Below are 15,744 nucleotides of genomic sequence, written 5' to 3'. Positions count from 1 at the left end.
ATAGATCATCTCACAGTCTCAGTCCTTGAGGTCTGTTGCCTACAACTACTTTTGTTGCCAAATTCCATATGAGTTAAGAATTAAATTGCAAGAAATAAAAAACACTCCAACCACTTTAAGTAGCCATAGAATCGTTGGACACCGAGTTGGAAAAGTGGCCCCAGGCTGTGCCTGCAGGAATGGCCCAGTGTTCTGCAGGCCAACATTGATCAGGAGTGTCTACCTGGGCCAAGCGAGGAAGGCCCATTGTCAGGGAGTCAGTGTCAACCTGGTGTCTCCAGGGACCTCTTTTCCTAGCTGTGCAAAGCAGTCCCAGCCGTCACTGCTGCAAAGGGCTCTCAACACCTAAGAAACTAGTGACGGCATCCTGGAATACTGCTGGAAAAAAAAATCAAAAACAAACCTTACACAGTCAGTCACAGCAGCAGAAACATGACCTCCCCCTTGTTCATTTCTTCCGAAATACCTGTGAGTGCATCTAATTGGCAGAAGCTAGTTCACATCCATCAGTCTAACTGCAAAGACATATGAGCACAGTCATGTTTGCTTTCTAGACCTTAAATCTGAAAAAGACACTCCAGAGAGATGATAAAGGGATGTGATTGCCAATCACCTCTCTCTACCACATGAAGCCATGTTTAAACAACAGCGTAGTATCTACTTTAATTTTACACAATCCATTTCCTTGCTTTGAATTTATTTACCGTATGTATCATTTTTCTTTCAAAGATAAAGATTTGCAAATTCAGTACCACTGGAGAAGTTTGTTGTTTTCTTATCTACTATCTATATTTTGTCTATAATTTAATTTAATTGCCATGATTTAAGTTTTGGTGTCCTGGTTTATAGCTACTTAATCGCAACAACTAATCATTCTTAAGCAGTTAACTAAAGAAGTGCTGAGCAAGCATTTTTGCTCATCCTTTTAAAATAATTGTTTGTATAGGGCCAAGCCTTTGATTTTTATATGATATTGATATAAAGCTCTTTATTTATTTATTTTGGGGGGGTTTTGGTTTGGGTTGTTTTTCTGTTTTGTTTTGTTTATTTGTTTGTTTGTTTGTTTGTTTGTTTTTTTTGCTATGTGGCTTGTAGGATCTAAGTTTCCAAACCAGGGATTAAACCTGGGCCACGGCAGTGAAAGCCTGGGATGCTAACCACTAGGCCATCAGGGAGCCCCATAAAGCTCTTTAAATAAATATCCAGGTGTAACTCAATTTCCTAATGTTATCTGACCATTAGGCTTTTTCAGGGCTTCCTTCTTTTTCTTGCATGGTTTCAATGACAGGCACTCTTAACTCCTAATTCTCAGTTACTTGATCCAGAAGTGAGCTCCTGGGGGTGAGGTATGATGAGCTTACATCTCCTCATCCCAGCATAGTGCACAGGGCCTGCCATGGAGGAGGGTGGTGGCCCATAAAATATGTCCAATGAATGAACAAATGAAAAAAATCTGCCGTCATAATCACCCTCCCAAATCTGGTTTCCTCTTCCTGAGGTCGTTGCTACTATTGGTCACCCTAGGAATAAAGGGAGCCACTGGAAACGACAGCGGGCAGTGCAGTCACAGAGTCCCCTGGAATCGCCACTTGTGCTAGAGGGACGCCTAGCCTCCAGTCTTCTACCTTGAGTAGAAGCGCCTAACTCCGTTTTGGTATCTGGCCCCGCCCATATGCCATGGGGTGGGAGGCTGCCTGTGCTCCTGGCTGTCCAGCAGGACACGTGCGTGATCCAGACCTAAACTTCTCCCAGCCCAGAGGCTGGTTTGGGTATGAGCAACTGATGTAAGTTAGCCAGGATTTTGTTTGTAGGAGCAGGTACTTCTCTCCTAGTGGATGAGAACCCAGAGGACCCATCCTACCATGTGGCTGGGCAGGGAGGGCCTGTCTGATGCCTGAAACAGAGTTAAAAGGTCAGATTTGCTGACCCCTGGATGAGACTAGTTAACATGAGTCAACACATTCTTTTAAAAGTCAAATGAGGTTAAATTTCCTGTTTCTTACAACTGAATCATTTCTAAGTGATATGGCTATCCAGCTTTAGCAGAGCGTTGAATCACTTTGTCTACTTGAAATTCCCATGACTGTTTATATTTTTGCAAAGAAAAAGGAAGCATCATTATCCTTTCCCCTTTCCTCTTTCCTTCCACATAAACTGGATGTCCTAGTTCTCGAGAACCAAGATGGACTTGACAGCCTGCAACTCCCACTTCTTCCAGAGTTAAAAGATGGGATATGATCTGTCTTCACAACAGCACTTCTCAGACCTTACTTCTGAATTTTCAAGGAAATTTCAACCTATGCTTAAGCAGATATTTAATTTATTTTCCTCAGAAGCTGTAAGGTTCCTTACTGGATAGAAAAGTCATTTTTTTTTTAATAGGAATTCAAAATATAACAGCAAATTCAATAGGGTAAATCCAAGAGGCATCTGGGGTTCATACTCTCCTATTTTTTAATAAAGAACATTAAGCTAAGATATACATTTTTTACGTTAGAATATGTTGAATGATTGTCTCCACACCACATATCTGGAATGTACTGTTAAATTTTAGCACCATTTTTCTTTATGTCAGGGCTGGAGAATGAGGCCAAAAGAAAATGTATGGCCAAAGATGTTTGGTATCATTTTATCTAAAATTCAAACAATCGCTAGACATTTATTCTAAATGAAAGTCATTTTGTTTTTTCCTCCTTGGCAATCCTTTCCTGCCAGGATAATTTACAGAATGTGCTATAGTCTCATGATCTTAGAATAAAACCATCCCAACTCACAGTCTGGACCTCCAATTTCAGAAACAAAGAAGTTTTGAGAATCATGGCTTCTTAAGGCCAGTAAGAAACTCAAAACATTATTTTTCAAAACCTTTTTGTCATTCAGGGGCCCAGATAATTCTATTGTGTGATCTTTCCTTGTGAAATCCATAAACAACTCTTTTTAAGTTACGCACATCTTTGGAGAAACACATCCTTGATTTCCTGCCCAAAGCTGATGCTTTTACCCAACTCAGGTAAGACACCCGGTCTCCTAGTCTATTTCCATAGGACAGCCAGAATGAGAGGTCTTTAACGGAAATCAGATCAGGCTATTCCATTTCTTAAAACCTTTCATGACTGCCCGTTGCACTTAAAATCGAAAGCATTTCTAGCCTGGCTTACAGGACCCTGTAGGATCTGGTCCATGTCCCCCTCCTCACATCAGTTAATTAACACCACTGGCCCCTTGCTCACTACACTCCCGAGTCCCTGAGCTGATTTATGATGCTTTAACATGCCAAATTTCCTCCTGACTTGGAGACTTTCTATTGTTATTCCCGCTGCCTACAACTTTGTGTTCTTTTTTTAAATTAGAATTTAATTTTTAGAACAGTTTTAGGTTCTCAGCAAAATAGAGTGGTAAGTACATATATAGTCCCTGCTCCCCCACACACAGCCGACCCCCGTTATCAATAGCCCCTTCCACGTGGTACATTTGTTACAACTGATGAAGCTACACTGACACATCATAATCACCCAAAGTCCATAGTTTATGGTAGTGTGGTAGTGGTCACTCTTGGTGTTGAACATTCTATGGGTTTGGACAAATGTAAGACATCTATCCCTCATTAGCATATCACACAGAGTAACACAGAGTAATATTTTCTTTCTTTTTTTTTTTTTTGTGGTACGCAGGCCTCTCACTATTGTGCCCTCTCCTGTTGCGGAGCACAGGCTCCAGACGCGCAGGCTCAGTGGCCATGGCTCACGGGCCCAGCCGCTCTGTGGCATGTGGGATCTTCCAGGATCGGGGCATGAACCCGTGTCCCCTGCATCGACAGGTGGACTCTCAACCACTGCACCACCAGGGAAGTCCTCTTTTTTTTTAAAATAATTAATTAATTAATTTGGCTGTGCCAGGTCTTAGTTGCTGCAGGCAGGCTCCTTAGTTGTGGTATGTGAACTCTTAGTTGCGGCATGCATGTGGGATATAGTTCCCTGACCAGGGATTGAACTCAGGCCCCCTGCATTGAGAGCGTGGAGTCTTAACCACTGCGCCACCAGGGAAGTCCCCAGAGTAATGTTTTTCACTGCTCTAAAAATCTTCTGTGCTTCACCTACTCACCTCTCCCTCCCCCCAATCCCTGGCAACCACAATCTTTTTACTGTCGTCACAGTTTTGCCTTTTCCAGAAAGTCATAAAGTTGGAATCATACAGGATGTATCTTTTTACATTGGCTTCTTCCACTTAGTGATGTGCAATTAAGGTTCCTCCATGTCTTTCATGGCTTGAGAACTCATTTCTTTTTAGTGCTGAATAGTGTTCCATTGACAGGATGTACCAGTTTTATTTTAGCCATTCACCCACTGAAGATCATCTGAATTGCTTTCAGGTTTTGGCAATTATGAACAAAGCTGTTATAAACATCTGTGTGCAGGTTTTTGTGGAGACATATGTTTTCAGCTCATTTGGGTGAATATCAAGGTGCACGACTGTGGAGCTCTTGATTGCTAACCTCACTAAACTATATTTTTTATCCAGATATTCATTTATTAATTCACTCATTGATTCTTTCCACAATGAGATCCGTTGGATGACTGCCACGTGTGAGGTGTGCTCTAGGTACTGGGGACACAGAATGATAAAAAAAGTGCTTCTCCTCCATGAAGCACCCATTCTAGTGGAGGGAAGCCATCAGCAAACAGACAGATGATGCTGGGTGGTGACGAGAGCTCAGAAGAAGAGGAAGGAGGATGGACAGCAAGGCTGCTCTGGACAGACTTGTCAGGCAGGCCCTCTGGTCGGGTGGCCCTGGAGCAGAGAAGTGAATGAGGTGGGGGAGGGAGGCCAACCGATGTTGCGGGGGAAGGAAGAGCCTTGAGAAGACCTTGGAGTCAGAGGTGTCTGCCGCCATGATGCAGCCTGAAGGCCAGGAGCCAGGTCGGGGTGAGTAGGGGAGAGAGAGAGGGCGTGAGAACACAGAGGCAGCAGATCTTCCAAGGACAGCTGTGACCTCGCTCTTTCCTGGTCCAAGAAGAATCTGATATGACTTCTGTGTGAAAGCATCATTAGGATGAGTGTTATGGGGACGGACGTGGGGGAGGGTGGTACGTGTGATGGGAGCCTGGGAGCTTCACATGCTTTGATTGCAAGCTGCCCAGCTGCCTGTGAGCTGGACGTGGGCTGACAGAGGAGAGGAGGGAAGAGTCCTCCTCGGCTTTGGGTCCGCAAGCGGGAGAACACATGGCCGTTAACCCAGGTGGAGACAGTCAGGATGCGGGGAGAGAGCACACAGGCGGGTGACATGTTCTTCTAGAGCTCAGGCCAGAGGCCCAGGCTGGACGGAGTCAGACGGTACTTAAAGCCAGGTGGCTGGGGCTTCCCTGGTGGCGCAGTGGTTGAGAGTCTGCCTGCCGGTGCAGGGGACATGGGTTCGTGCCCCAGTCCAGGAGGATCCCACATGCCACGGAGCGGCTGGGCCCGTGAGCCATGACTGCTGAGCCTGTGCGTCCGGAGCCTGTGCTCCGCAATGGGAGAGGCCACAACAGTGAGAGGCCCACGTACCAAAAAAAAAAAAAAAAAAAAAGACAGGTGGCTGAAGGCCGCTGTACAGGTAGTGAACTTGGAGGGAGGAGAGGAGGAGGACAGCAGCGGGGCCACCTGCACTGACACCCTGAGAGGTGAGCCAGTGGGCCCAGTAAGAGAGACTTAGCAGGAGCACACTCAGAGAGAGGGTGCCGGGACCCCGCTGAAGACCCAGATGAAGGAGGAAAGGGTGATGGACAGCTGCGACAAATGATGCTGAAAGTTGTGCAAGATGAGGACTCCATGCTGAGATGTGCATCCCCTATCTTCAAAAAATTGCTCCCTCGCCTCCCTATTTTCCCTTCCAGCCACCAAGAAATTTAAAGATGCAACTACCATGATGTAGAGCAGTGGTTCTCAAACACCGTCCCCCCATCCCCGGGGACACTGAGCAAGGTCTGAAGAGAGTTTTGATTTTCACACTGGGGCTGGGGGGGTGAGGGGCTACTGGCACCCGGTGTGCAGCCTGGAGGGGTGCTGTTTAATATCCTAATATGAGCAGGAAGGCTCCACAGTTATCCGAAATTATCCAGTCCCAGAGAGCAGCAGCATGACGATGGGAAAACACTGATGAGGAGTGAGAATTCGCAGTGTGGATGCTGATGACCAGCACCCTTCAGAGACCCACCTTCTGAGCAGCCACTACCTTCAAGTCCTTCTAGCAGACTCCAGATGGGACTCTCACCTACAGCCAAGCTCACAGGTACATGAAAACACTTCCTGGCAGGGGGCTGAGGACACCATTGGGCAGTTTTGTGTCAAACCTTGAATGGGGTTCACCAGACCTCATATTTAATAACCATGAAAAGATGATGGCGAAGTGCCGTTCAACACAAATGTCAGTTTAGGGGACTTCCCTGGTGGCACAGTGGTTAAGAATCCGCCTGCCAATGCAGGGGGCACGGGTTTGAGCCCTGGTTTGGGAAAATCCCACAGGCTGTGGAGCAACTAAGCCCGTGCACCACAACTACTGAGCCTGCGCTCTAGAGCCCATGAGCCACAACTACTGAAGCCTGCACGCCTAGAGCCCATGCTCCATGATAAGAGAAGCCACCGCAATGAGAAGCCTGCACACCGCAACGAAGAGTAACCTCCCCCCGCCGCAACTAGAGAGCCTGCGCGCAGCAACGAAGACCCGACACAGCCAAAAAAGAAAAAAAAAAAAGTCAGTTTAGGAGATGTTCCGGTTAAATTAGCAAAGATGGTTCCCTTTAAATGATGACAAGAAGGGATGCTAAGAGCATGAGAATTTCGGGTATCAGAGGCATCATAGAAACAGATCATTTCCAGAGTTGGTCTTCGGAGAGCTCAAGGATACAGGACAAGCCAGCAGAGGCTGCGGGAACCAAACCTGAGCTCAGGGCACAGACTCTGAAGGGGGTGGGTGGGACGGGAAGGAAGGCAATGCCCAAGGGAAGGGACTAAAAGGAAGCAGAACAGTCACTGTCTCCAAAAAATAGTAGAACAAAGAAGACTTGCCGCCCAGAGAATATCATGGCTAGAGGTGGGCAGAGGGTTTTAAGTAGCTGCTGGATCTACCAAGGCGGCGGCAGGACTCCCCGGGTGAGGACTGAGCCGGCAGCGCAGGTGTGCAGGAGCTGGCGAGGGGTTTGGGCGGGAGGACCCAGGCAGGGTGTCCAACAGGCAGGACAGCTTCCCCCGGCCCTCCTGATGCTCTGTCTTGCCAGCAGCTTTGATTCCCATGAAGTGGAAAACGTAAGCCTGTCTCAAAAGGAGCACCGCCAACCTTGGACAACGCCTGTTAGAGACCCTTCCTTCCGATCTGCCTGAAAGGATCTGGGATCAGAAGGCATCCACGGGTGGCCTCTGGTGGCACCTCTCCACTCCCTCTCACCTGTGGAATCCAGCCTTGCTGTCACCCTGGGCTAGGACCCACTCTCGGCCTTGAGGCGATAGCAGTGAAGGTTATTCTGATTTGGAAATGCCCTGGTGGGCTTTCTAAGAGCACAGCCCCCTCGGCAGGCCTTCACCCAGACTCCAGCTGAGCCGTGGCCCTGAGAATGAAAGAGGTCCCCAAGCCTCTTCTGGGAGAGAAATCTTTGCTTTATTTGATAACTGGAGGAGGCCCAGCGGGGCTGGGAGAGCAGTGCTGCGGGCCGGCAGCTGCTGCCTGAGCTGCCAGTCCCTCGACAGGACTCCTCTGAACTGTCTTCTCAATGTGGGCCTGACTTCCGGGCTTCTGGGTTCATCTATGCTTTGTACAATTTTAGCAAGGGTCTTGCTAAGTCACTTGAACCAGAATCTTCCCCTCTGGATATCGGATCTCCCAAGATTTCTAACCCTGTTCCTCATCCTCCACCGACCCCACAGGAGGCCTGATCACCCGGCCTGCCCTCAGCAAGCATCCTGTTAGCATGGTTTAGCCAGAACACCCGCCCTCCACCCTCTCATGCCTGATGTCTCCTTTTAGAAACGCTCCTTCCACTGCCCCCCACCCTGCTCCATGGCTATAAATTCCCTCTTCCTGGTGGTATTTGGAGTTGAGCCCAAACCCCTTCCTCAAAACCCCATCCCAGTGGCCCCTACAGCTATCATGATGGTGCTATGCAAGGCTTCCTCACTGTTCTTTGTCAAGTGTTGTGAATAATTTTTTTTATTCAACAGTTAGGAAATATTTTGTCTTTAGGAGTCCCTCAGGGTTTTCTTGGGGTCACTCTGCAGTTATCCTAGGGCTCCCTGGAGTCTTATGACAAGAGCCATAGGAGAGAGGAGTGATATACAGTAGTGGTCCCCAACCTTCTTGGCACCAGGGACCGGTTTCCTGGAAGAGAGTTTTTCCACAGATGGGGGTGGGGTGGGGCGGGGGATGGTTCAGGCGGTGACACGAGTGATGGGGAGCAATGGGAAGCAAGGGGCAGCGAGGGGGAGAGATGGGGAGAGATGGGGAGAGATGGGGAGAGATGGGGAGAGATGGGGAGAGATGGGGAGCGATGGGGAGAGATGGGGAGCGAAGGGGAGCGATGGGGAGCGAAGGGGAGAGATGGGGAGAGATGGGGAGAGATGGGGAGCGAAGGGGAGCGATGGGGAGCGAAGGGGAGAGATGGGGAGCGATGGGGAGCGATGGGGAGCGATGGGGAGAGATGGGGAGAGATGGGGAGCGATGGGGAGCGAAGGGGAGAGATGGGGAGCGAAGGGGAGCGATGGGGAGCGGTGTGGAGAGATGGTAAGAGATGGGGAGCGATGGGGAGAGATGGGGAGCGATGGGGAGCGAAGGGGAGCGATGGGGAGCGATGGGGAGAGATGGGGAGCGATGGGGAGCGATGGGGAGCGATGGGGAGCGATGGGGAGCGGTGGGGAGCGATGGGGAGCGAAGGGGAGCGATGGGGAGCGATGGGGAGAGATGGGGAGCGAAGGGGAGCGATGGGGAGCGATGGGGAGAGATGGGGAGCGAAGGGGAGCGATGGGGAGCGAAGGGGAGAGATGGGGAGAGATGGGGAGCGATGGGGAGAGATGGGGAGCGAAGGGGAGCGATGGGGAGCGATGGGGAGCGAAGGGGAGCGATGGGGAGCGGTGGGGAGCGAAGGGGAGCGATGGGGAGCGATGGGGAGAGATGGGGAGCGATGGGGAGAGATGGGGAGCGGTGTGGAGAGATGGTAAGAGATGGGGAGAGATGGGGAGAGATGGGGAGCGATGGGGAGCGATGGGGAGAGATGGGGAGCGATGGGGAGCGAAGGGGAGCGATGGGGAGCGGTGGGGAGCGAAGGGGAGCGATGGGGAGCGGTGTGGAGAGATGGTAAGAGATGGGGAGCGATGGGGAGAGATGGGGAGCGATGGGGAGAGATGGGGAGCGGTGTGGAGAGATGGTAAGAGATGGGGAGCGATGGGGAGAGATGGGGAGCGATGGGGAGAGATGGGGAGTGATGGGGAGCGATGGGGAGCGATGGGGAGAGATGGGGAGTGATGGGGAGAGATGGGGAGCGATGGGGAGCAGTGGGGAGCGATGGGGAGCGATGGGGAGCGATGGGGAGCGATGGGGAGCGAAGGGGAGCGATGGGGAGCGATGGGGAGCGATGGGGAGTGATGGGGAGCGATGGGGAGCGATGGGGAGAGATGGGGAGTGATGGGGAGCGATGGGGAGCGATGGGGAGAGATGGGGAGTGATGGGGAGCGATGGGGAGCGATGGGGAGCGATGGGGAGAGATGGGGAGCGATGGGGAGCAGTGGGGAGCGATGGGGAGCGATGGGGAGCGATGGGGAGCGATGGGGAGCGAAGGGGAGCGATGGGGAGCGATGGGGAGCGGTGGGGAGCGGTGTGGAGAGATGGTAAGAGATGGGGAGCGATGGGGAGCGATGGGGAGCGATGGGGAGCGATGGGGAGCGAAGGGGAGCGATGGGGAGCGATGGGGAGCGATGGGGAGAGATGGGGAGAGATGGGGAGAGATGGGGAGCGGTGGGGAGAGATGGGGAGCGATGGGGAGCGATGGGGAGCGATGGGGAGAGATGGGGAGAGATGGGGAGCGAAGGGGAGCGATGGGGAGCGATGGGGAGCGATGGGGAGAGATGGGGAGCGATGGAAAGCGTCTGGGAGCGGTAGATGAAGCTTTGCTGGCTTGCCTGCTGCTTGCCTCCTGCTGTGCGGCCCAGCCCCTAAGGGGACCAGTAGCTGACTTCGGCCCGGGGCTTGGGGACCCCCTGATATACAGCACGGGAGGGTGAGGTCATGTGTAACCAGATTCATCAAGGGCCTAGACAGACAGACAGAAAGGAGAGATGCGAGACCCCGGATAAGAGAGTTTGGTGAAGTGAGAAGTCAATCAGTGATACCTTTGGAATGGCCAGATGCTGGTGTGTCTGAGGACAGAGAGGGAGGCGTTAGATGCGACCACTTGGCAGGCTGAGTCTGAAAGTAGTGATGACACAGCCCTGTACCTCTGGTTTGGGAGGGGGTGGGACCACGCAGGGTGAGCAGGGCTGGGAGCAGGTCTGGTTAGAAAGACGGTGACTGGCAGGGCCACTTCCTCTGTGTGCTACTTGTTTTGTCAAAGAGTGATCCACACTCCCAAGGGCTCTGTGCTTGTTTGGTGCTTTGCTGTTGCATCTTAAGATTCTTCAGAAGTTTTGAACAAGGGGTCTGGCATTTTCGTCTTACACCTGGCCTCACAAACTGTATAGATGATCCTGGGGCCGGAAGGCACCAGTTACTGGGACTGTAGCGTAGGAACTTTTAGGAAGCAAATCCCTGAGACCACAGGAAATGTCTCACGTGACAAGGAGCTACAGCTGCCAGATGTTCACAAAATACCCCACACTCCCCTGGAGAGGGCTTTAGCAACCAGGAAAGTCTTTTAAAATTGTGCTTCAGCTTTAACAATCGTATCAGTTTTGCATTCTATTCCATATTACGCTTGTTTTAAAACAAAAGTGGGTTCTTCTGGTTTCTGAGTGAACTCGATCTTTCAGGAAGAAGTAACATGCTTACCCCCTGAACTTAAGAGTTGGGCTGTAAGCAAAGTCACAGGGCCTGCCCCCGATCCCTGCGGGAGGATCAAAACCCTACCATAGCTTAGGGTAGTAAGAAACACCGAGGCAAAGGCACGCTAGAACCAAACACAGTGGACACGACTGGGCAGGAGGCAAGGTGGCTCCTACAAAATACCTCCACACAGGATACCCCAGAAGATGGCATTTCTACTCCCGTAAGAAGGGGCTATATCATAAATAAATATGGCTGGAAATTCCATTTGGGCCTAGACCACAGACAGGGAAAGACAGACATCTTGTGGGCTTATGTTAGCATTACATCACAGATGTGGAAACTAATATAACTCCATCAGATAATATCACTGAGTTGTAGAGTGCTAGAGTTGCAGCTACTCCATAAGACATCTCTCAGGGTTTTAAAAGAAAGAAGAAACGTAGTTTATTTTTCTTATGGGTAAATGCAACAGATGAAAGAATAGCGCTTCATAAAGCAAAATACAAGAACATTCAAACAACAAACAACTTTCCATTCTGAGTTCCTGTGATAAAAGCCTTGACTCCTAAACAAAATCTATTAGCCATTTCAGTGGAATCATATGTTAATAAATTAAATAATCAATTTAATTAACCTTTTAATTATGTTATACTCTAAAGCTTTGTGAGAAGTTACCAAGTATCTGGGAGATGGTGATGAGGGTGTTGGGCAAGAACTGAGACTTTTATAGTTATTTCTCCTCTAAATAACTAACTGGACTCTACAGGCAAGGGGTCCACCAAATCAGAGTCAGAATCTAGACATCCCTCCAGGGCTTAGGGCAGTCTGACAGAAAAACACAGCTTTCCTTGGAATTTTGACCGAAAAAAAAAAGCTAAAACACCAAACAAAACCAAACTTTTTTTTTTTTTTAATGAGTAGGCTGCAGATATTATCCCTCTATTTTCCAAAGTGGATAACACCATCAATGAATTGCTAATACCTACCCTCTGTATAGAAGATCCTATGGACTTGGCCCTGTCCTTGTCATTTTACACTTGAATTATAGGTAATCCTCTGTAAGGAAATACCAGCTCAAATAGGTCACTTGCTAGAGACTTTAAGGCTAGGCGTTTGGTTCTAAAGCCATTGCTCACCACTTTCTGCAGTGTAGATGTTTGCTTGCTTGTTTCCATCACAATAACAAAACAGGTGTGGCCCATCATGTGGGAAAGAGGAAAATGTTATTTTCAGCATTCCTTAACTAGTGGCCAACATCAATTGCCATCACGAACTACAATTACACTTGTTTTTGTACAGCCTGCCAGGTAAGAATGATTTTTACATCTTTAGAAGGTTTTTCAAAAACAAAAAAAATGACAGATATGCAGTAGAGACCTGCATATTTATGGCCCCAAAAGCCTAAAATATTTTACTATGTGGCCCTTTATGGGAACTTTGCCCACCCTACATTACACAAACCAGACTTTTTTTTTTTTTTCTTTAAATATCTTATGAGAAAGGCAGAAGTTGAAACAAATGCACTTCCACTTTTGAATGGAAGTGCTTATTCTCTTTCACCTTCAATTAGCTGCAGCAAATTTGACTCACTCTGACATCCATGGAGCACCTACAGTGTACAGCGCTTTGCAGCGTTTAGAAGGAAAAAGCACCTCTAAGACATAAAAATCACCAAAGTACAAGTCAAAATGTGGTGTTATAAAAAAAAAAAATTGCTCAGTGCTAAGGGACAAAAACGGACCTAGGTATTACTTGCAGTTGTGGAGGTAAAACGTGGGGCCCGGAACAGGACGACAGCCTGTCAAGCTGGAGGAAGACAAGGACAGGGGCCCAAAGGCAGGAAGGCAGTCGTGAGGGTTCCCAGTTCCAGCAAGGGGAGGTGTGCTGTGTGCGTGGGTGCAGTGCAGAGGGAGATAACCCCGGAGGGTAAGCTGGTGCCTCCTCCACGAAGGGACTCTGGAAAAAAACACTCATTTGGGAAACCTTAAATAAAAAGGAAGTTACTCTTAAGACCAGTTGTCTGGGATCGGAAACCAGAAATGGAAAGCCACTAGGACCGCAAGGGCCTCCTTTCCCCTTTCTCTTCCAAGGTACACCTGCTTCCCCGCTGTCCATCTGCTTACTTCTCCTTTCACTTTTAACCCTACTCTTGCTTTCTTCGCATCCCACAGCACCTCTTCAGACAAGTACAGGTGCGTCTTGAGTGCCCACCACAGGTAATCTAGGGATCTCCTGGATACCTTGTTCCTCCACTTCACAGCAAGTGTCAGCCACAGAGCGTGTAAGCAAGGGCAGGGGTGCGATATTTGCAGAGGAACCCAGAATGCTTTCTTGGAAGGGGTGTTTTCAGTTGCAATTTCCATCCTGTAGATTTAGGAAGGAGCAGGTAAGGTCTGGACGTCTCCTTAACACATACAAAGCTTGTACTGAATGCTAAGAATTTGGACTTTCTAACCAGACGTCGGGTAGCCACGGGAGGCTTCCGAGCAAGGTACTGACGGCAGCAAGCTGTGATTATCAAAAAGCGATTCTGGTGGTGGTGGGTATTGGAATGCAGATGGGAAAAACTTCGGTTCAGACAAGAAGATCGGGACCTGAATGTATCCAGGAACTGCGCTCAGGTGAGGATTTCTTTTCTTTTTTCCCTTTCCAAGAGATTTAAAAAATAAGACTTGGTAGTAGCTAGCAATTGGTGGCAGGGTCGCCGAGGATTCGGCCAGGCGCTGTGCTTGGCACCTAGTGGGTGGCGGCGCCCAGAGCCGAGGCTTCAGGGACACGGCGGGGATGGGTCTGGAATGAGGCCGAGGAGCGCCGGGTCGGACGGCAAGTGGACACAGCAGGCGCTGCCGGGAAGAAAGACGTTCCCGGAGAAAGGACTGGTCAGCGGCGACGACAAACAAGGCGAGGCGCCAAAGCGCACCGGGCGCGGCCGGAGGAACCACTCGGTGTCCGCCCGCCGCGCGGGGCGTTGGGAGCTGTAGTCCTGCCCTCTCCTCCTGGACCCGGCCGGACTCGGACAGCGCCCATCCCTTCACTTAAGAATCGTGCACTGGCCCGTCCGTGTGCGGGGTCCTTCAAGACCATGAGGCGCCTGGAATGACGTCATGCTCAGGTCACCTCCCCCTCGTTGAAGGTTTTAGGTGTCTATGTGAAGTGTGCCACACAGCAAGCCGGCAATGAACGAGTAAATCCTACACTTTGGAAGAAGGGCCCCTCCGATGTCTCTTCTCTCCTCGACGTTTCCTTCGCGCCTGTCTTCCCAGCCGCATCGGCGCGGCTCCGCTCCCTATTTTGCTCCGGCAGCGCCTCAGGCAGCCCCGCGCCGCGGCGAGGGGCGGAGCGAGCCAGGGCGGGGCGGGGTCCTGGCCGGACTGCGTCGCGCTCGGGGGCCGCGCCGGGTAGCGTTTCTTTCTAGTGCCTGAGGCAGCTCTGGCTCGGAGAGTGGTTCGTCAGCTCCACGGGGACCTCTGTGCACGGATGGACCCGCCCGGACCCGGCGGGAAGCGGCCTGGCAGGCGGCGGCCCCGGCGGCGTCAGCAGAGGCAGGACAGGGCCGAGGTCGCGGGTCCCTGAGGCGCGCGGGCTCACCGGGCCCGGCGGCGGCACCATGATGCCGGGCGAGACCCACTCGGCGGCGCCCGGGACGGCGGCGGACCTCTCGCGCTGTCAGGGCTGCGCTTCCCTGCAGCAGGTACGGCGTCTCCCCCGGGCCGAGGGTGCGGAGGGGCTGGGCCGGCCGTCCAGGGCTCCGGCTGGGGGTCGGGCCGAGCGCGTTAAGCTTCCGCGCGCCGCTGCTCCCACTCCCGGGCCTGAAGCCCTCCTCCCCCCTGCCCCCCCCTTCCCTTCAGTTGTTCTGGGAACGGCTTCCTTTGCGTTATTTAGGTTTAGGATACAGGATTCATTTACTGGGATGCAGTGGTTGGGGAGCGAGCTCTGGAGGGCCCCCTGCTGCCTTTATGCAGTCTCAGGGTTCCCCAGGGCTGACTTGTAGGTAGATGAGGGATGGTCAAAATGACAAGGGAAGCCACCTTTCCCAGGATAAGGTTTTTTTTTTTATTGTGCTGGTCCGTCCTTAAAATATTTCTTGCCTGGGGGCAGGTTCTTATGCGGCCTGCGGATTGGCCGAGAGGGTCGTTCATCGATTAAAGGCTTGAAGATCCTGGAGGTTCCTAGCTGTAGCGTGGTCTGTGCGCTACCGTGGCAGAAGAGCTGCTAGTGTCTGGCCCCAGGTCTCACGGAGTCGCGGAAATAGTCCCAAGTAGTCGTTTCCAGTAGACTCTCCCAGCTATCTGATATCAGGAGTCTCTTCTGGCTATCAGTGTCTTTTAATGGTAAAGCGGAACTGTCTACCACGGTATTGACATGTAACTAAATTATCACCGATTTTACTTAGTGTTTTAGGCACCGCGGACATAGTGGTGAACAAAGTAGGTAAGATCTGCTGTCATAAATAAGATACGTGTGTGCAAATAGGACTTTAGAAGGTTTTAAGTGTTAGGAAAATAAAGGAGGAGTTGGAAGTGGTGGTTTTGTCTCTTGGCTGGGGTGGCAGCAGGCAGGGTGTTTTTGAAGTGGTGGCATTCGGACATCTGAATGATGAGAAGAAGACGACTGACAGAGGTGTGAGAGCAGCTTCCTAGGTAGAGGGCTTAACGGGCGAGCGGTTATTGACGTGAAAAGGAGCAAGGTGTCTTTGAGGATAAGAACGAAGTCTGGTTGGTGTGAGTGTAGCGCAGAGGGGAGAG

At 50.8% G+C, this 15,744-nt stretch overlaps 1 protein-coding gene across 1 annotated transcript in view; it reads left to right on the top strand.

Moving 5' to 3' along the window:
- Positions 1 to 14,606: 14,606 nt before the first annotated feature.
- ICE1 (interactor of little elongation complex ELL subunit 1) overlaps positions 14,607 to 15,744 on the top strand; it is a gene marked incomplete at both ends in the record, with an annotated part of 58,222 nt that continues 57,084 nt past the window's right edge. The window contains one exon of the mRNA XM_079703169.1: positions 14,607 to 14,690. Within this exon, the coding sequence (XP_079559295.1) occupies positions 14,607 to 14,690 (84 nt within the window). The remainder of the gene's footprint in view (positions 14,691 to 15,744) is intronic.

The sequence above is a fragment of the Hyperoodon ampullatus genome (assembly GCF_949752795.1).
Source record: "Hyperoodon ampullatus genome assembly, chromosome: 4".
Taxonomy (NCBI): domain Eukaryota; kingdom Metazoa; phylum Chordata; class Mammalia; order Artiodactyla; family Ziphiidae; genus Hyperoodon; species Hyperoodon ampullatus.
The sequence above is the reverse complement of the archived record's forward strand: the minus strand, read 5'-3'. Positions and strand labels throughout refer to the sequence as shown.